We start from the raw sequence: 21482 nt of genomic DNA, 5'->3' as shown, positions 1-21482 counted from the left end.
AATGTTAGATTTCTCAACTAGATTACTCCTTAAAGTCCCTAGAATACCGTTTTTACTCAAGCTCCAATTTTCCATGTTGTGTGAGCAGATTTAAGTCCAGATGTTTTAAGAAATAAAATGGACTGGACAGCTACACCCTTGTAGCTTTAAGAAAAGGTAAACAGAAGAAGTGTTGATCGGTGGGATGTGAAGGTTGAGTTCATCAACAGGATGTCATTACAGGCAATCGACTTTGTGTGTGTGATGCAATCAGCATGCTTCAGAGTGTTTGCTGTGTGGTAATGAGGATAGAGTTTGGGCTAAGTGTTTATTTAGGCAAAAGTTTAAAAAAAATTATAATTATTTTCCCCCTTGTTCACTGCAACCAGCCAGCTTTCCTTGATGGATTGTGCGATCTGAAGCTGTTTGGTTTGTTGGGAGGTAAAACTCTGTTCATCTGTGATGTGTGTTTGGAGCGTTCCTCTCTCGGATCATTAGTTTACTCTGATATATCCTGTAATCGATGCCAGATGGGCCCTTGAACACGTCGTAAAAAAAAAAAAAAAAATCAAACGTCAGCGTCCTGCTATTGCAATTTGCGCATCTCTTAACCCCTCAAACGCAGACTGGATGGAGGGGCTCGCGGTTACATCACTTCCTCTAATCCCCCTTTGACCCTGTGCAACGGCGTCTCCTGCGAAGGAGTTTGTTCCTCCCTCCGTCGACGTTGCCAGGATTTTTCTGAAAACGCTCCCAGATTGCCACCAATCCCAGCAGTCTGCGGGGAGCCGCCGCCGCACAAGGAAGTTTCTGTGAGCCTTCCATCTGGACAAACTTCAAACCAGTTAGCGGCACCAGACCCTGTTACGTAACACAGTGTAAGCAGGATGCGGCTCCAGAGCCTCGGTTAACAGATCGAAGGTGAGGCGTAGGGGATTTGTAAAGAAAAACAAAAAAAAAAGGCACAACCCAGTTCAGAAGAGATGAACCCGACAACCCCCGGTGAAAGAAAGCTCCTCTAGATCTCCCTAATGCAGTTAGGGCATCATGAATAGGTGATTTAGCTAAGTGAATTTCAGTCCTAAATTAAATGTGAGTTAATCAGAGCTGCAGTTTGCTTTGAAACGGAGAGGAAAGTTGCGCAAAAGAGGACAGTGACCGGCAGAAACAGCCCTTCTCTGTTCAGCAGGAGAATAAAAGGTGGGTTGAGGAAGAGGAGGAGGAGGGGGGAGGGGCGGCTCCTGCTGCCTGAGAGAATTTCCTTTATTACAGACAGTGTGCTCCACAAGGAGTTTTACCCCCCTCCACACCCCTCTCCGTCTGTTGCCACGGTTTTTCTCTCTGTCACACAAATCGTTTGTTCCCACTGTGTTGGGAGATCGGGCCCGTTGGGGGACGAGGGGGCGGTGTGGGGGGCAAATCCCACCGTCCGTCTAGCAGAGAAGACCGGAGGAAGGACAGTGATGGAGGACGCCGGAAGGCCGAGGTTAACGCAAACGTGGGAGAAACGGAGATACGATGGGGATGGAGGAGTGGGAGCAGGAAAGACGGGAAGTGTGTGGTCGAAGGGAAAAGCAGGATCGTTTTCCATCGGCTGGTTAATCCCATCGTTCCAGCTCACTTCCCCATAATCATATAAACGGTTGAGTGGAAATAAGGCTTTCTGTTTCATTTATGCCAATAATCTTACACAGTTTGTTCGTTCTTATGTGTTTTTAGAAGCTTTAAAACGGCTTATACTAATCAGGCATTATTATGACTCCTTACTGGAAACCTGCAACATTTTTATTTATTTTTTTATCTTGGCATCTACCAGTGGGCAGGATGTTCTGTGTGGGTTAGGAGGAGGGCAAATGGGGTAATGTAAGCACTGGCATCTTAGTGCCAGATACCATGGCGCACCTTCGAGGGTCAAGCAGAGTTCACGCCTCCAAGCCAAACTGGATCCAACGCTCTATTAGACAGATGGTTTAAAGGGGTTTTTTTATGCTTAGTAGGCAGTTGAGTTGTTCTCACTGATCCAATTAAATAATGCAGGAATCCTCTGCATTCTGGAAAAATAAAACCAGCTTCACTTGCTAAAGCCAAGACAAATTGTCTGGAATATGTAGACTTTTCGTAAAAGCCTAAAAACAACTTGTATTCAGGAACAGGTGAAGTTTGCAAGTGAGGGAGCGTTTTGTTTTTTAAGGATTAGTGTGATCATTATGGAGGTTCTTGGATCATGGGTAAGCTTGGATTCCCTTTGTGTGAATCAACTTTCTTCTATCAGATCCACTCAGAGCTCACTGGCTTTAGATTGCTTACTTATGATGAAACAGCAATCCCTCCAGGAAGCTGTGATCGCAGCTATCAACGCAAACATTCGCAAATCATCACAACGTTTCCGTAAAGCCGACCAATCACCTTCACGTTTTCTGTATTTCCTTCTCTTTTGACCAATCACAGCAACTTGGCTGAATTTTGACCAATCCTCTCAGCCCCCTATGAATTTAACTTCCTGTTTCAATTTGTGAAACAGGAGGTTGATCATTTTACATCCCTTGCTGGTTAACTAATGCCAGGAATAAACCAAATCCTCTTAAGTTCTTGTACAGAAGTTGTGTTCATGGTTGCTTTCCACATATTTAAAATAAATCTTTATTGTTACAATAGAAAAGAGCAAACAGTCACGGAGGAGACCAAAGGCCAGCAGCAGGACGATGATGCTGGGTCTTCAACTTAATGGGAAACAGAGAAGTAATGGGAAGGTGATGTGCAGCAATATCAACTTTTGTAAGAACATATTGCAGCAAAAATAATCTAAAGAAAATGTGAAACTTTTTGAAAACGGTGCTGCGAAATCAGTCATTTTAGGCAGCAACAATCACAATACAAACCCAGAGGAAGTGAAAGAGGCGAGTCATTATTTCTCATGAAGACGATTCTGCAGCTCCACGGCAAAAGTTTCTCCACAGCTATATCGATTAACCTGTCATTCACAGGTTGTCATTCACAGACACGAGAGGACCCAAATTTGGGTCCTCTCGTGAATGACAGGTTAACAAACACATATGCGTCTGTTTGTCTGTTCTCCTTCTGCTCAGAAGTAGAGATAAAATTTGGCAGCCACTCTTTAATTTGTGGCTCATTAACCGGCCGTTTTTCTTCCTCGAGATTTCAGACATTAAGTCATGGTGAGAACATCTAATGCGACTCCTCGTATTAGGAAATGGAATGAAGCGTATTCAGTTTCTGTTGGGTGCCTTTTTTTTACAGAGCACTTCTTTTAGGTAATGGTTCTTTCATAAAATCAGCATAATCCAGATTATTGAGGTTCAGCTTGGAAATACACATTTTCAAGCATTTCAGCACAAATCGTAGAAATCCAGTTGCAGCCAAAAGTGTGGCAAAATCAGCCTTTTTTTGGGGGGGTGTTGGCAGTTTAATCAGAGCTAGTGCTAGCTCTCACAATTTCCTGTCCAGAGAAAAGAAATGGAGAGGAGGAGGATTCATCAAAGAAAATAACTTTGCACCACTCTCCTGCAGTTCATCCTTGTTTTCCCAAAGACATTCAGTTTGTCCTCAGTGTTTTTGTTGGACAGAAGTAACTTCTTGGCTTCTCCTCAGAATCAGCTTTATTGGCCAAATTTGTGCACACAAGCAAGGAAGTTGACTTTGGTTATTCTTTGCTCTCAAGAAAGACATTTGAAATGTACATTTATGAAAAAGATTCCTAAAAATATTGTTTTTCCATAAATATACATAATGTTTTTGTTATGATGCATATTATCAGGACGCAGAATAGTGAGGTTTGTTGAGTATTGGTGACATTCAGGTCGGATGAATGCGACCTGAGCGTTTGGTCACATTTGAATCAGATACATAGAGGATACCCAAGTGACCTGGGTCGCATTCGCAAAGAATCCGACCGGTGTTGTTCAGACTGTCATGAAAAGATCAGATACAGGTCGCATTACGTCAAAAAATAAAAAATAAAAAAATCGGAATTGGGTCACTTACGGGTGTAGTGTGAACGCAGCCTAAGTTAGCGCTTTAGGATTTAGCTAAATGTTTTTAAAGTTAGCTAAAGCACTAAACCAAAAAATTTACTCTGCTGTTGGCGAATTAGCAGAAGAGTGCCCACCACTACTTCTGATCTATTGCATTGTCCACTAATCTTAGGTGAGTTAAAGACTGTTGTTCTTTTGGCCACATGAAGGACTGCTGTGTCCATTTGTGCATTCGGTGAGTTAATCAGCAGGCACTCAGCCTCTCAGCTGAAACGCATGCAAACCTGGCAACCAAGTTAAGCATTTTCTGCGCTCGTCTCTGTGATTTCTCTTTCATCAGTAAGAGCTGTCACATTTCACTGCGCAGACTGAAGTAGGAGTATGTTCAGACTGGCACAGCTCCTCCATAGTTATTAAAGTGATTGAAGGTCTCTACCGGAAATACTTTAAGTGTTTTATAAAGACAGTAGTTATGTAGCAGTCATCTAAAAGCTGAAAGAATTTGTCAACAACTGAATGTGTTCTCGTTTATTCCTCAAAGTCTGGGAATGTGCTTACCGGCAACCATTTTTAGCATCCAGCTGATGCAAAAATAAAACACATTTACAAATCATTACATAAATTCCCAAAGCATTGTTTCTCATTTCATGTTTCTGCAACATACTTCTTGTGATGCTCTGCTTCCTCGCCAATGGAGGTTTTGTAGAAACCAAATGCAGGCTGAGCTCTTACCAGGGCTCCTATGCAATCTGGAAAAGTATAGGATTAGATTGACGTGTTTTCTAAGTCTAGATAAGTATGAAAAAGAAAAGTTTGGATTTCCAGACTTTATTTCCTGTGTCATTATCTTGATGAGAGGTTTTCAATTCTCTGTAGGACCTACTGTCCTACGTGTTTTAGGTGATTACAAAATATAGAAGCCGGGGTTCTTGAGGTTCTCCTAAAAAATTAATTTAAGGAGTTTTTTTGTATACTTGATAATCCAGTAGACTCTGTTAAATTGGGGACCAAAGGTGAAACATTTGTTCCATTTCTAGCTGGTGTGGCTCGTTTTCACGCTGCACTGTCAAATGAACCAAAACCTCTTAAAAACATGCTCACCCCCTCAGCTGTTGTGGCGCTGAACCATGAACTACTGAAGGAAACATTAAACCTCAGAAGAAGACATGAACGGAACTTCCTTCTTCTCAAAATGTAAACAAAAATGGAGTAGCGTCAGATTTTAACTATCGTAGGAAATATCTCATCGTTGGTAAAAGACCAAGAGACATTTCTTTTGCTAGCGCTAAATATGCACAATTGTTTTGGTTGTACTTACCCAGAATGCCCTGTGCAGTAGCCCATTTCGTGCTTGGATTTCACATGTGCATTTAAACCGCACCAGAGTTCACTCCGACTGAATCTCGGCTTAGGTTTGTAGGTGGACCACAGTCTGATTGATCATTCACACCTCCTCAAACGAATCGGACTTTCTGGGCAAACAAACTAGCGTTTGATTAAAGCGGGCTAAACAGGGCTGGTGTGAATGATGCACCAAAATACCAAAAATGTTGATGAGAATGCATTTGGATTTTAGAAGCGCTGTTTAAAAAAAAAAAAAATTTATATAAAATGAATACATGTGATTATTCCAGTGTTGCTGATTCTAGTATATTTGTTGGTGGAAGGAAGTTCTCCCATCCGTGTCTGAGACGCTGCTTCTGATACTTGTTGTTTGGTCTACTATCACTGATTGCTTTGGGTCAGTTAGCGCATTCATACCTATTCCATCTTCTTTTTTTTTATCTTCAAATAAATCAAAGGGTTTTTGCTAATAAGTTCCTCGGTCTAATAATAGATGACAAAATCAGTTGGAAACCTCATATTAAACATTTACAGAGTAAACTCAGTAGAAGTATATCCATATTGGCTAGAGCTAGACATGTATTGAATGTTAAATCACTTCATATTCTATATAACTCTCTGATTTTACCATATCTATCATATTGCTGTGAAGGGTGGGGAGTTAATTACAAGAGCTCTTTACATCCGGTAACCGTCCTACAGAAACGAGCCATTAGAATCATCCATAATGTCGGTTATTATGAGCATACAAACCCACTCTTCATAAAATCCAGAATTCTCAAATTTGACGAGCTTGTAGAATTTAAAATGGCTCAGTTTATGTTCAAAGTATCTAAAAAGTTGTTACCTGAGCACATACAGAGCACGTTTTCTGAAAGAGAAGGGGGGTATAACTTAAGGGGTCACTCAAACTTCAAGATCCGCAATTTTAGAACAACAAGAAAAAGCTTCTGTATTTCAATTAAAGGTGTAAAGTTATGGAACAAGCTACATGAAGATTTAAAACAAAGCAATAGTTTAACACAATTCAAAAGAAAGTACAAAGAGGTAATTTTCAATAGATACACATATGGGTGACAGAAAGCAATAAGGTGTGTATTGCAGATAACTTGGTGTAAGGGTTTAGAAAGACAAACCAGCATAAAATGGGAAAATGTATAGGTAAATATTAGTAACTGTTACTTCTGACTGCCACTTTGATTTTGATTTTTTTAATGACAGTAGGACTCTAAAGTTTCAAGTGTTTAGGGGGTAGGAGTTTATAAGTTCTCACTTCTTCCTACCCCATTTTGAGCATGATATGTTAACTGAAACAAAAAAATCTGTATTTTCTCTTCTTTCTTATGCACTTCTTGTTACTGTGCACTATTTTATTTTTATATTTGTATCATGTTCGAATAAAATTTCATTTCATTTCATTTCATTTCATTTCAATCATTTTGCATCAGAAAGATCTGATATGAGTTGTGTTTTTATTTCAAGGCTGTAGCTGTAAGTGTCTCTCGGTGGGCCTCATAGGGCCCATTCCAGCTTTTGGACAGCAAATGCCTCAACTATGTTCGCGAACTGATTATATCTTGTTGTTCAGCTCTATGGCATTTGACACCCTATCTAGTGTTTATCTCATGATAACGCGACCGAGCCTCTGCTTCCTGTTTACGCCGCGCACACACTCAGTGTCCCGGAGGGGTCAGGTGATCGAAATGGAGTGGATCTGGTTTGAACCACAAGAGAAACACTGCTTTAGTGTTCAGTGCTGAATCCTCCTTCTTTCTGGAACTGGATGCTTTCTAATACTCCCCCCGACACACACACGCACACACACCTCCAAATAATCTCTTCAGGCTTCATGACATCAGGGCAAGGTTGAGATAGTTTATCATGCTTTGTAGTGCTCCCAAACTCTTGATTTATGAGCTTCACAGCATGCAGTCTCTCCAAAATACCCCTTTCTTCTTCTTTTTCTTTTTTTTTAATAAGTTCAGCTCATTAAGCGTTCCTTAATAGACACGCTGCTACAAGTTGAACCTGGCACGTATGGATTTACTGCAGGCATGCAGTGACAGGGAACGACGCGGCCAGCAGCAGAAATCCCAGACTTCAAATTGCATCCTGCTGCCTTCCAGCTGGTTCATCTGGGTTGGGCTTGTAGCGAGTTAGCGCTAACATGAGAGCAAGACTGCTAATGGTTAGCTGGTAATCCCACTCTATGGGAGAGGACATGCGTCTGAGTCGCTCTGTACTTCTGCGTGTTTTTATTGGGATTTTATGTGATGGACCAACACAAAGCATTGCATAATTGTGAAAAGGAAGAAAACAGATGGATTTATTTTTTTGTGTGTGTTCATCTACTTTGTAGCTGCAAACATTTTATTTGCATATGTAGCTCAGATTTGACTTGGTGGACGTCAGTTTAAGACTCACTATAGATTCTCAGTTGAGTTTAGGTCTATAGGCTTTGACTAGGCCATTAGAGTAAATTAGTATGTAGAAAATAAGTCAGTAACAAAATACATCACGATAGACATGCGATCAATATCAATAGATAGAACAACTGATTGTTCAAGAATTTCACTGAACTTTGATTCAGAACTGCACAGAATTCTGGGTGATGTAGGCAGTGGAAAGACTTTATCCGTTCAACCTCTCACGGCCAGCTAAGGAAATGTGAGTTGCATCAACTAAATCACTCGGGCTTTGGTTACCTAGCAACAACCTGTTGAGTAACTTGTGTTTACCTGGCAACAACCTACTGAGTGACGGCAGCAGTTTCATGTTTTGCCATTGTGCCTCATAACTGCTTAAAAATAAACAACAACAACAAAATGAAAACTGGATAAAATAGGGAAGGTCATGGCTCCAGTTTGTCAGTATTTCAGATATTTAAAACAAAAAACTAATCAATAATTATTGATGTCAACCGATATGAACGCTTACATGGTGATAGGTTTTTAAGCCATATCGTCTACCCCTAATCCAAGCTGGATTAGGACACCAAAAAGTTTGATGTCCAAACTTTTTGGCCAAAAGTGGCAAATTTAAACACTGGTGACCCACAAAATTCATTAAATTAAAAAGTGAAAAATATGTTGTGATTTAGTTTTACCTGCTCAACAATAATAATTTTTGAAAAATAAGATTAAGTATCCAAAACGTTTCATTTGGGGCGTTGCCGTATTATAAGAAGAACAGATATTTACCACATTTTATCGGTCGTCAGTTTTTTTATATTTTGTTGGCCAAATTTTCACCATTTTTGACTTGTGGCCAAACAAAATAATATCAAGGCCAACTTGGTCTAAACCAACCATTCCAGTGTTTATCTCTGGTTATATGTTCAATGTGAACCTCTGACAGGGTCTCATCTAGAATTACTCTTGCGTTTAGCTCCATCCATCTTCCCATCATCTCTGATCTGCTTCCCGGTGCTTGTTGAAGAAAAGTATCCACACAGCATGATGCCAACACAAGCATGCTTCACTGTGGGGATGGTGCGTTAGTTTTCCACCACCCGCAGTGTTTTTATGTTGGTCAAAAGGTTCACTCTTGCTTTCTTCTTGCCACCCTTTGATAAATCCAAGTTTGAGGAGTAATGGTTGTCATGTCAACGGATTCTCTCACGTCAGCCGTGGATGGCCCCCATTATTGTTTTTGTTAATTTTGGGGGTTTTGGAGTAAACGCTGTTGAAACTATATTACACACAAATGTATTTATTTAATGTCAAATGGGGCAGGAAAACCACTAGAGCTGGGTGGTATGGCTAATTGTTTCATACCAGATCTGATTTCCTATTTTAATTGATTTTGATTGATTTCTTTCTTTTTTTTTTTTTTTTTCTGAAAAAGAAATTGAAATGACAGAAAACATTTCCAAAAAGTGTCTTCTATTTCAGTCGTCCCTTCTATGAAGGCCAGTCTACAGGGCATTTAGTTTAATTGGAAGAATTAAACAAAATCAGCAGAATTAAAAACACAATTTTACTTGAACATCTCAGAATTATGTGAAAAAATTGTTTTAATAAGAAATTAACTTTTCTTTTATAAAATTGCTTCTTCCTTTGCCTACTACTACATCTTTTTTTGGCAACATTTATGCTTGTATTACGTCTGCTGCAGTCTTGTAACGACTTTATTTGCGTGAAAATGAAATCATTGGTTGACTGTTTATATTTCGTCGACTTGAATTCAAAGACCAAATAAATAGAAGCTGCAAAACACTCTTGTCAACCAAGATGGCTGCCCTGAACATGACATCACTCGTTGGTGGAAAACAAAATCCAGATTTTCCAAAAAATAAATATTCAAATCAAAAATTTGATTGATTAAAATCTATGTCCTACATGAAAAGTCTGATCACAGACCAGATGTTTAGAACCTGGTTGTGTGCGAACGCTTGCACCATAGCAACAGAGGAACATCTGGATCCTAAAAGGCTTCCTTCAATTAAATTCAACCAGAGTCTTTCTTACTCAGCCTCCCCAAAGCTCACATTCTGCCTCAGCTTTAATAATTATCTAAATTACCCTTCTTTCCCTTTTTTTTTTTTTTTTTAAAACAGGCCAAGCCTATTTATGCTGGATGGCTGTGCTTGGCTCCTGAGGGAACGGACTTTGACAATCCGATGCAGAGATCCCGGGTGAGTACGCCTACACGGACTCCTCTGCAGACGTTTCTTCAGCTCTGTGGTGGAGTTCCTCACAATCTGAAATTAAGAAATGAAAGCAAATGCTTTCGGATATTGTTTTCTTTTGCTCCACGGACGAAGGACAATAGGTCTGTTCTTTGGGCTGCTCTGAAGAAATGTGTGTTGTGCTTTCAGAAATGGCAGCGGAGATTCTTCGTGCTGTACGAACATGGCTGCCTGCGCTTCGCCTTGGACGAGTCGGTGAGTGGAAACTCCTCCCACTTTGGGTTTGTTGAAGCATCAAGCTGGCTCAAGCTTTGGGTTGTTGATTCTCTACGGTGATGATATCAAAGTGGAAGGTAAAGGTTTTTTTACTCACATTTCAAGACATCAGAAAAGGTAGAAACGCTGAATCCTAAAGATCGTTGAATGTTTTCTGTCTTTGACTAATCGATTGCAAATAATTATTTAATACATTGAAGATGCATCTCGTTACTGTTGCAGATGTCTATTGCTTGGGATTAAACTTTTCTTATATCACTTGAATCAGTTTTACAAACACTATCATACTGAGAGACATTTTTTTTTGTTTTATAAGTTATTCTTTGATTTTACATTGTTTGAACACAGAAGAATACAACACATTCAACTACTTGCCTGGTAAAAATATTTACATCTATTTTTCTTTATAAATTGTCTATTTTCTGTCCATTTGTGATTCTTATAGTTTTAACCTGTATGTCAGTTTCTGCATACCGTACTGACAGACATTTTAAAACCACTCTACAGCACAACTTGGACTCTGTTTTTAAACTTGGACAGCAAAAGAAAAATCTTCTGTAACCACTGGATGATTATTTAAAAGATTTCTGTTTCATTATTTGCTTAGTTTTTGCTCACATGTTTACATTTTCAAGTTTCAAACAATTAAAGACAAGATGGAAGAGTCCGTGTGGAGTGGTCAGAGGTTTTCCACCACCTGAAAATCCAATATGGCTACCTTCTTTACAAAACTTGGTGACCCCTGACGTACAGTGTTGCCAGTATGAGCCTAGGGAGGCAGGAATAGTTGGATATGGTTAGGATATATAATTTTTTTAAAATTTATATTGTAATTTAACATTTTAGATATAGATCAAGTTTTATCCTCTAAAATGTTGGTTAGAAAAGCATAAATTGCCTTGGAAGTAAAAGTATGAGAAAGAACTGCTGTGATTTTTATGTTGGTTGTTTCAGAAGATTGATATTTTATCTCTTATTTATTAATTTTACTGTGAAACCAGAGGAATCTGAACTTGAGGCTAAAGCTAATTGCCAGTCTGGTTTATTAGAATGCTGTCATCTTGTTTGCATTGGGTGGTTTTCCTTGAAGCCTGTAACTTTTTAGAGTGGAAGTGGTGGTTGAGAAACGCAACACTGACCGCAACTTTTTTGTTGTTAAATTTTTAAATACCTTGTTGAAAACTGTGCTGCTCCGACATGTTTAGCATTGAGATGCTATTTTAAGCTTGATTAGCTTTGTTGATAGGCTAACTCCTTTTAGCACAACTTGAACAAAGCAATAGTCTTTTCCAGATCAGATTGTTTGTTGAAACAAAAGTTAACCAGCAGTGTACCAAGAAAACCGTTTGCAGTTCTCGCTTGTGCGACAGATTTACGGAGGTACAAGAAACGCGCAAATATTAAGGGTCCGCCCAAAACTTTTATATGTAACAAATGTTGTCAAAATTTTTAACGCATTAAAAAAATCTATATAAATAATTCATAAGAATTAACATGCTAAAGTCCCGTCGCTTTTTGCTGCTGTTCTAAACTGACCATTTTGAGTTTGACTCCTGTTTTACTGTCTGTGGCCTCATATAGATTTGGCCCAAATGAAATTCCCTCGAGACTCATCGACTGCTTGGAGGATATCAACTGTTTTTAACCTTGCAAAAGAAAGTCTTTAGCATCGTTTCTGAGAGAAATCACAGCAGCAAAACAAATGCAGCACGCTAAAAAGGTCGTGGAAAAGTGTCCGGTTCTCCTTGGCAGCAGTATAATAGATTTCTCTGTTTAGAATTGTTAAAAAAGATACGAGATGAATGTGAGAACATCTTGCCAAGTATATTTGGGTGGCTGACGGAGTACCAGGGTGGCCCGCTTTAAGTAAACACAGTGTGGGGAATTTTTGGACTCATAACAATGCTTTCCAGCTCCATTCACTGTTGTTCGCCTTCAGTTCTTTTTCTTTTTTTTGTTTTTTTTGTTTTGTTTTCAGCAGAAGATGTGTTTGGTCGACTCTGTAGAGGATGCATGTAGCTGATTGGTACGCGTTTGTGCCACGGACAACAAACAGCGCGGCTGCTGGAAGCACCGTGGGCTTAATGAGACTCCCACCCGACTCGGCTGTCTTGCTTCCAATCACTCTGATGAAGCCGATATTTCGGCTGGCGTCACGGCGACGCAACCGCGCCTCTCCATCTCCACCGTAGAAAGTTTAGAGAAACACACTCCGCCACATCAGCAGGGGCTTGAAATGTGCGAGCTCAGTGGAAACTGCTTGTTAACCTCAGTGGTGCTGCAGAATAGGAATAATTTCACCTCAAACTTGTTAAACATGCTGGTGAGAGCAGTAGCTGAGGTCAAGGCCTGTAATCACTGCAGCGCTGGCGAGGGCAGGAACACACTCGGAGAGGAAAGTCAGCTTCTGTTTGCGGTGCTGGTGTGTGTCGCCGAGGGAATGCGACATGGGTGACCAAACCCATACCGGCCGATCTGACTGGAGATTAGGTCTGCTTGCGCGGGGCCACACACTTCCAGCTAGCCTGCCAGAAACACACAGATACCTGCTACTGTGTGCCTGCCCTTAGCTTCGTATTTGTGTCTGTAAGAGGCAGTAGCTTCGTATCATCTTTGCCTTGAAGTTGCTATGGCGACTCTCTCCTTCTCTGTCGCCAGAGATGACGGTGACAATGGGAGGAAACTTCGGAAAATACCGTGTGCGTGCTTCCAACTTGTAATGTGTTTCCAGTGACACCCAGGCTGGTGTGCAGTTGTGTTTTCCTCTCATTGTAACGACGATTTCCAAAACTGTCCAACACATTGTCTGTCGGTCTTTTCATCTGCTCCCCACAGCAGGAAATGCGGGTCAGGAAAATGGCCTCTTTGTGCTCCAGACCCCTCAGATTAAACCTTTCCGAAGCGTCAGCGTCGATCCCCAACCTGTTCACACTCCTGATCTCATTGATGTGGCTAACCCAACGACCTTAAGTTATTAGGGGAGGACAGCGAAGGTGTTGTTGAGATGGAAGTGTCCCACAGAAGCCATATCCAGACAGATTGATCTTTTTGTTACTCAGAACACATCAGGTTGACTTTTCAAAGCTCCTATCTAGAATTAAAAGCAGCTGATGAGCTAAAAACAACCTCTAGAAAGTGTTCTAGTAATGGGAACCAGAGATTCATGATATACAGGTCCTTCTAAAAATGATAAAAATTAAACTGTCATATATTTTAAATTTATTGCACACCAACTGAAATATTTCAGGTCTTTTATTGTTTTAATACTGATGATTTTGGCATACAGCTCATGAAAACCCAAAATTCCTATCTCAAAAAATTAGCATATCATGAAAAGGTTCTCTGAACAAGCAATTAACCTCATCATCTGAATCAACGAAGTAACTCTAAACACCTACAAAAGATTCCTGAGGATTTTAAAAACTCCCAGCCTGGTTCATTACTCAAACCGCAATCATGGTTAAGACTGCCGACCTGACTGCTGTGCAGAAGGCCATCATTGATGCCCTCAAGCAAGAGGTTAAGACACAGAAAGAAATTTCTGAACGAATAGGCTGTTCCCAGAGTGCTGTATCGAGGCACCTCAGTGGGAAGTCAGTAGGAAGGAAAAAGTGTGGCAGAAAACGCTGCTCAACGAGAAGAGGTGACCGGACCCTGAGGAAGATTGTGGAGAAGGGCCGATTCCAGACCTTGGGGGACCTGCGGAAGCAGTGGACCGAGTCTGGAGTAGAAACATCCAGAGCCACTGTGCACAGGCGTGTGTAGGAAAGGGGCTACAGGTCCCTCATTCCCCAGGTCAAGCCACTTTTGAACCAGAAACAGCGGCAGAAGCGCCTGACCTGGGCTACAGAGAAGCAGCACTGGACTGTTGCTGTTGCTCTTATTATTAGCAGAATTAGCTTCATTGTACTTGAAAGGACCGTTCGGTCCTCTACTGATGCTTTAACCCTCTGAATCCATGGAGCAATGACGTCTCTCGCTATTTTTCGCCGATTAGGCAGCAGTCTATTTGAAACTCTTGCCCCACATAACTAAAGTATTTTCACCACAAAAAGAGGGGAAAGATGGTCTTCCATCTAAAGCAGCATTCCTCCTGCTATGCCCTTATTTGGTGAACAGCAGCGTGCTTGCAGCCCCGGCACCAGAGAGCTGCGGGGAAAGGGAGCGTTAGCCCCTGAAACCCACAGAGGAAAAGTCAGCTGTGCCCCAGACCCAGACATTCCTCACGAACGGCCCGCCAGAGCGGATGGCGATCCACAACGCTCCTGATATCACAACAGCAGAGGTTTAGCGAGCTCTTTGCGTCTGAGTGAAATGATGGCCAAAGGAGAGCGGCCTGAAGCTTTAGGCTGGAACGGTCAATGACATTGAGGACGGGCTAAAGGAGAAAGTCTTTAATCTACAGCAGGTTTTTTTGTTTGTTTTTTTTGGTCATTTTTAACCTTTCCATTCACAAGTCAAAAAAAGAAAAGAAAATTGACAATGCTGAAAACAAAAACAAAATGAGAAAAGCAAAAGACAAAAACAGCCCAGAAGTAAATATTTAAATTCCTGTCAATGGACCGAAAACAGTGTAGCTAGAAACACATTTTCACTTTTTAATGTATAACATCATCAAAATCAAAACGGCATATTTGTTCCTGTATATTTTCCTTAAACATATCTCCAGGGAATTCCAGCAAAGACTGTAAACACTCGTAAGAAAAACCATCATGATCTAACATTGTTGTATTTGTTTAGCAAATTATTTTTTATAGCTTTTTTTTATTTAAAGATTGAAAAACACATTTTTAAGTCCTCCAAACAATTATTCCACACCTGAATCCTTCTAACTTAAGTCAACAGTGTGACATGTAAAGTCAAAATTTGAAAATATTGCTTGATAGTAATGCATTACTGGAAGATTAGAAAATAAATACCTGAACATCGACTACAAAGTCTTAAAGACTTAAATAAATAAACAATGCTTAGCCTGGTGAAGGCACAAGTAAAGCCTGGTGGCCCACCAGGCTTATAATACACTAAAGGGACACCCTGTAATTTACTATTTTTCTCTTTCTACTGGTTCAGTCTGATACATTGGACTTAACCAGTTTTTTTGAAGGACGATTTTGTTTACAGAGATTTCATAATTCATTTCATTTGTTGTTTCTGTTGTTTTGTTTATTTAGGATATTAAACTGTCTTCCAGTTAAATGTTGATTAGAATTTAAAGTTTATTGAAATCTTGAAAATGATGTCTAAACAACGATATTATCATATATCGCAATAACTTCTGGCACAATTTATCCTGAAATCGCGTTAGTTATGGACATGTTAGCTTAAAAATTAAACATCCGTTCTACCAACCGGCCTCTAGTGAGAATAACTCTCATCGGATGCTGTTTTTTTCTTAAGGCTCTTGGTCTTAAGGCAGCTGGGTTCTGTTTCCTCGGTTTTGATGGATGAAGCTGTTTTGAGGATCCTGCTGCTTAGAAAACAGCAGTTTCCTCTCCACAGCCTGCTGAGGTAAACTTCAGCCTGTAAAAGCCTCCTGGAGGATTTATATCATTTATGGAGTGGATGCACTCCACTTACTTTCAAACTCTTTTATTGTCCACAAGAGTTTTATTGTTCCTTCGGTAACTTTATTATTTAGTCGTCTCCTGTATTTTTAGCGGTTATTTTCATTTAGCGAAGCCTCCAATGGAAGGCCCTGAGATCTCCACGAGGACACTCTTTCCTTCAATATCATCTCCTTGCAGAGTTATAAATAGCCCCCCTTGTGGACTGCAGACACAACAGGAAGATGTAGAACTGGCCCAGTTGCGGAGAAAATGAGAACCAGGACGAACAATTTAGCGTTTGAGCGCTCGTCTTGGCCGACGCGTCTCCCTTTGTTTTGGTGCCAGTAGCGGAGAGCTGTTTCCAAGCAACGATTTTCTCCTGAACTGACAGTCAGCCGGGATCAGATGGACGGCAGGAATTCAGGCTCCACCTCACAGCAACAACTAAGATAGCAAAGTCTGCTTCGTCTCAGGCAGTTGACATTTCTGAAGCCCAGCGCTCGCTGCATCCAACTTGTCTCCATTAAATACAGGAAATCCTTGAAATGTTTTAATTTGAGGCCTTGTTGCAGACGGCAAACTTTTGGAGATCATTTTACCGTCAGGATTAGGCAAAGATGTATGCAGTACAACCTTGAGCAGAGACGCCACCGCTGCTACAATAATCACAATTTTCCTTGAGAGGTTGAAGAAGGAAAAACAGAAGATACTTCAAATCACAACTTTTCAGATAAAATTTATTGTTTCTGCTAGGAGGCCAATTTGAAATAATGTATGGGTTCTTGTTTAGTCATTTGTTGAATCAGATACACACACTGATGTACTTCTATCAGTCCAAGGAAGCAGTGGGGATTTATTGTATCATTTGTCGTGATAAATTTCACACAATTCTGATTAATCGTTGCCCCGATAAATTTCAATTAATAACGTTTGAAACCCACAAAACTCTCTGTATCGTCAGGATTGCTATATTTACTGTTTTCTCAATGGAAGTATTAATAAATATAAATTTGAAAATATGATTAAATTTGGTTACCTGTGCATTTTATGATTAAAAATCACATTTCTTTTTATGTCCTAAAGAAAAGCATTATAAATGAGAATGCATTTTGAGAGACTGCAAACATTTGACACCCAGTATGAAGTAGCTGGTTTGCAGTTTGCTCTACCTGCCACTTTTTCCTGTTTTCCCCGTCTAAACGGAGTGATTATTATTTTGGGAAAATACAATTTTGATTTCAGACATCATAGTCTGTTTTAATTATTTGTTTCTTTTGGGTGTTTTAAAAGTTTTCCAGTTCCGATGTTGAATGTTCTTTCTAATTTTTTTATCTTTGTGTGGGTATGCTTGCATTACTAAATCTTTATTATTATTACATTAGCTGAAAATAGTTTCAAAATGGCAATACTATCTATCGTTTATCGCAGTAATGTTTTTTAGACAATTCATCATCTGGCGAAATTTATCATGCCTAATTACTTGTCTTTTCCTAACTTTAACCCAAACTTCATTCACACTATACTTCTAAACATAACTAGTAGAGCGTATCTGTGTGTATTATATACACACAGATGCATACTTTTTACATAAGCTTCACAGCACACAGTGTGACGTCGCCTCAGCTCTTCATGTGAGAAAATAACCACGCAATATATTTTAAACTCTGATCCTTAAAGAGAAACTGGAAACGGCTCAAATTAGAGACTGGAAAACATCCGACATACCTGTGATCAGTCTAAACTTTCAGCTAATAAATTTAGCCATTTTATTTCCCATAAAGGGCCAGTTTAAAGTAGCTCTTTATGTTCTGCAAGGAGCCACACAGAACACCGACTGTCTCTTATTTATCCTCATAAATCGGCACCAGAATGAACTAAATGTGTGGTTGTTTTATCCTTGAATAGTCTCTGGATGTCAGAAACTGCACCAGTTTTATTTTTTGGGGGGTTTTGTCTTTCTGATTTGGGTTGCGCTCTGGATTCTTTTCTAATAGGGGAAATTCTTCCACAGCATCTGAACACTCTTTACTGTGACGTTTTGTGATTTCCTTATTTGGCAGCTCTTGTGGGTTTGCGCTCCGATCTTAATAAAGCTGGATCTTTGCTCTGTGGCCTTAAAAGGAGCTGGAAGCAGCACCTGTCTAACATCAGTCTGATAAGAGAGTAACGAGAATCTGAGTGGATGCTCAGAAGACACAAAATGTTTTATCTGTAGATGCTTTGATTCTTCTCACACACAGAACAGCTTTACTCTGGAATCCTGAGTAAGCAGTAAGCCTGTCACAATAAGCAATAAATCAATTAATCACTTTATTAAAATGATAATTATCGTTAAAGAAATGCTACCCTTTAATATTAATGTTGAAAAGCCAGCATTTTGAAAAATGCTACAAACATTTGACATTCAGTACAAAGTAGTTCGTTTGAACTTTTTCAGTTTTTTTTTATGTCAAAGCTGAATGATTATTTTTGAAACACAGCTTTGGTAACATACTTCATAATTAATGTAAATTACTACAGTTTTGGTTATTTTGCTAATTTATTTTGGATATTTAAAATGTTTTCCACTGTTAAATATTCTTTAGTCAATTTTTGTGATCTTTGAAGGGGTGTACTTGCATTAATATTCCTTTATTATTATTATTATGGTCTCAAAATGACAATATTATTGATTATCGCAATAATTCCTGGGACAATGTATCGTCTAGCAGAATTTATCGAGTCTTTTCCCCCCATTTTCTCTGAACATATTCTACGGCAGAGAGATGTTTGTTCACCACATCGAACAGTTTAAAACAATTTGGAATAAGGTAGCAGAGATATCTGTGTTTAGTCCAGCCACCATCCAAACATGGACATTTGAAAACAAACCAGAACCGTCCCTTTTCAAATTGTTCCCACATGTACCTGTTTCTCTTTCTCTCGTTGCTTCTGTCGTCCATGTTGTTGTACGCGGCTCTAAAGGTGTCATGCTGTGTCTCCTCCAGCCCAGCACGCTGCCTCAGGGCACAGTGAACATGAACCTCTGCACGGACGTCATCGACGCAGAGCCCAAGACGGGCCAGAAGAACTCTCTGTGCATCGTCACACCTGAGCAGGAGTACTTCATCAGAGGGGAGAATAAAGAGATCATCAACGGGTAGCGTCTCCTGCTGGGTTTCTCATTTAGTTGGTAGGATGGTAACAGGGAAGCATCTGGTGACTTCGCTTTGATTTCCTGTAGGTGGAGTGAACAGCTGATCGTCTACCCCCGAACTAACAAACAGAACCAGAAGAAGAAACGAAAAGTAGAGCCCACCACCTCCCAGGTAGAGTTTTCACACGATGTGACCAGCCAGCGAGTCACAGTCCGTTTCCTGGTTTAAACTGTTTTTCCCTGTGCTTGTCGATGTCCAGGAGCCAGGTCCAGCCAAGGTGGCCGTGACCGGTTCAGGAATCCCCGAAGCTGACAAGTCTCCTGACTCGAGCTCCATCATCTGGCAGGAAGAGCTGAACCAGCGGGAGGCCGAGAGCGCAGCGGCCTGGGCCGGCGCCGACCAACCGCTGGGCTCGCCGCTGCCCTCCGCAGGTTAGCTTGGGTTTTTTTTTACTTTGTCAGACTTCATTGATTTTATTGATTAATATTTTCTGGAGTCCCAGGTAACTGTTCAAAAGTTAAATATCAATTGATATTTAATTAACTGAATTTGAATCAGTTTTATTAACCAGAGCAATTTGGGAGTCTCAGAACAATCTGTGAAACTTTGGAAATATTCCAGTTTCTAGGTTAGAGAGAAATTAGAGGATAGAGAATTTGTATTTTCAGATTTTATTTTCTGTTCCATTGATTAAAAGTGGTAACTGCTCATTACCTTTTCATATGACGGTTTAAACATGTACATCTGGAATATCAGCAGTACATTAAAACCTAAACTTTTGTATTTTAACTTTAAAATTGTCTAAAAAGGACCAAGCAACTTTGGAAATTTGAGTTTTTCCTTGAAACACTCGTCTCATGCAGACACTGTGAACTCTTCATCATGGCCTTTCTCAGTCTCTGCTCTCCTTCATCACCAGGTGACTGTGTGCCTGTGGGTCAGGGCTCTGATGCCGGGTCTGTGAACGGTGACGAAGTGGACCGTGGCGGCCTGCCGCTGCACGGCTCAGCCCCCCATCCCTCCGTTGGCCCCCTCTCTCCGACGGGCTCCTGCTCCAGCTTGGGAGGCGTCCCGCGTTGCCAGTCTCCGGCGCCCAGTGACCCTTTTCCCTCCGGCAGCTCCCTGCTCTCAAACGGCTCCCACATCAGCGGCTCGGTCAGCTCCCTGGACTCGGACGCCAGCGGCAGCACGGTCACCAGCACCGACAGCCACCCGGCGGGCCACAGGGGCGGCCACCACGACGCACCGCGCTCCCGGCGGCTGGAGGCAGAGGCTAGAAAGGCAGAGAAGAGGAGCCGATTCAGGAGCCCCGACAGGCAGGAGAGAGAGGCCGTCCTCAGTCCCGAGAGAAGGTCCGTCGTCACTCTTTCCTTTAGAGATCTAATTTTCAATATTTTTTTCACTTGTTTATTTTATGTCTTTCTGGTGATCTGGCAGTCCTTTGTGGTAATCGGGTTTCCTCATATTATCTGTCTTTAAGGGACATAGTACTATTTTATATTACAATCAAGTCACCATGTTACCTTCAGTTATAAAATGCTGTGTATGTCAAGTATGACTTACTTTAGAAGAAATTTGACTTTGTAATTTATCGCTTTGATATTGGGCTTCTGTCTCTTTAAAAACTCCTGCTCTTTCTGAAACTCCGCCTCCAGGAAGTCATCACAACATCGCTTCTTTATTAATGTTTTAACAACGTTTTTACCATTGGTGTTTTGAGAAGTAGCTCAGCAGATGTTCCACCAGGTGCTTGCTAATTGCTTCTGGCTAGTCTGAAGGAACTGAGGTGAGTTGAGGAGGAGCTTGAGGGCAGAGCTAGGCCCCCCAAGACGTTTTGCACAGCTTGAACGGTTGCCACGGGAAATTAAAGGTTTTCTCAAACATGCATGAAAGAATCAACTTAGTTGATTTTACATAATACTACCCCTTTAATTTATACAATGACGTTTCAGTTAATATGACTTAGAAACAGCTGATTGAATGAGGTGATTCAGCTTTAACTGGTTGAGCATAAAACAAAATGGTTTTGATCAGAACTGGGATCCAATAGAAACCATCTGATACCACTGTTTTCCTCTGATCAGCAGTTCATTTTGTTAAATCCCAAAGCATATAATTTTTGACCAAAGTTGCATCCTCACAGGGAAAATTCATGAATGAAGGAACTAAACGAGCAGACAGGTGATTCTGAGAGGTGATGTAAGACTCGGTCTCCGTGCCCTCAAGTGAAGCCTCTAATCTGTCTCCGGTTTAAACCGCTGAACCGGGTTAGCGGACGGCTTTCTCAGAATCTTGGCTCTGTTCTGCTGACGCCGGTCTGAAAATACTTGAGCTACTGGCTTATCCTTATAAAGGCATGTCTGTACGCAGAGCAGACACACACGAGGCTTTGATGTTTTCCGACACACTCAAGAAATTGATGTGGTTTTAATGGGAGACGAGCGAAAAGGCTGCATTTCATCAAATTAAGACATGTTGACTTAAAAGAGTGATCTCTTCGTATCACTTTCCTTCGTTCCATTGCTTCTCACTCAGACTGAATAAACACCCGGGTTCGTCACTGGGCTTTCGGTGATCT

The 21482-nt window shown here is 40.7% G+C and overlaps 1 protein-coding gene across 3 annotated transcripts in view; it reads left to right on the top strand.

Annotated features, from left to right (window-relative positions):
- Positions 1–21482, top strand: part of mpripb (myosin phosphatase Rho interacting protein b) — a 55378-nt gene that overhangs the window by 2322 nt on the left and 31574 nt on the right. For all 3 annotated transcript variants that reach the window (XM_088000918.1, XM_088000919.1, XM_088000920.1), the window contains exons 2-7: positions 9874–9951; positions 10135–10200; positions 18755–18906; positions 18991–19075; positions 19164–19335; positions 19824–20256. In XM_088000918.1, coding sequence (XP_087857044.1) covers positions 9874–9951; positions 10135–10200; positions 18755–18906; positions 18991–19075; positions 19164–19335; positions 19824–20256 — 986 coding nt within the window. The remainder of the gene's footprint in view (positions 1–9873; positions 9952–10134; positions 10201–18754; positions 18907–18990; positions 19076–19163; positions 19336–19823; positions 20257–21482) is intronic.

Source organism: Poecilia mexicana, unplaced genomic scaffold (genome assembly GCF_051168715.1).
Source record: "Poecilia mexicana isolate PSO_F unplaced genomic scaffold, ASM5116871v1 scaffold_19, whole genome shotgun sequence".
Taxonomy (NCBI): domain Eukaryota; kingdom Metazoa; phylum Chordata; class Actinopteri; order Cyprinodontiformes; family Poeciliidae; genus Poecilia; species Poecilia mexicana.
This window is presented reverse-complemented; position numbering and strand designations above follow the sequence as displayed.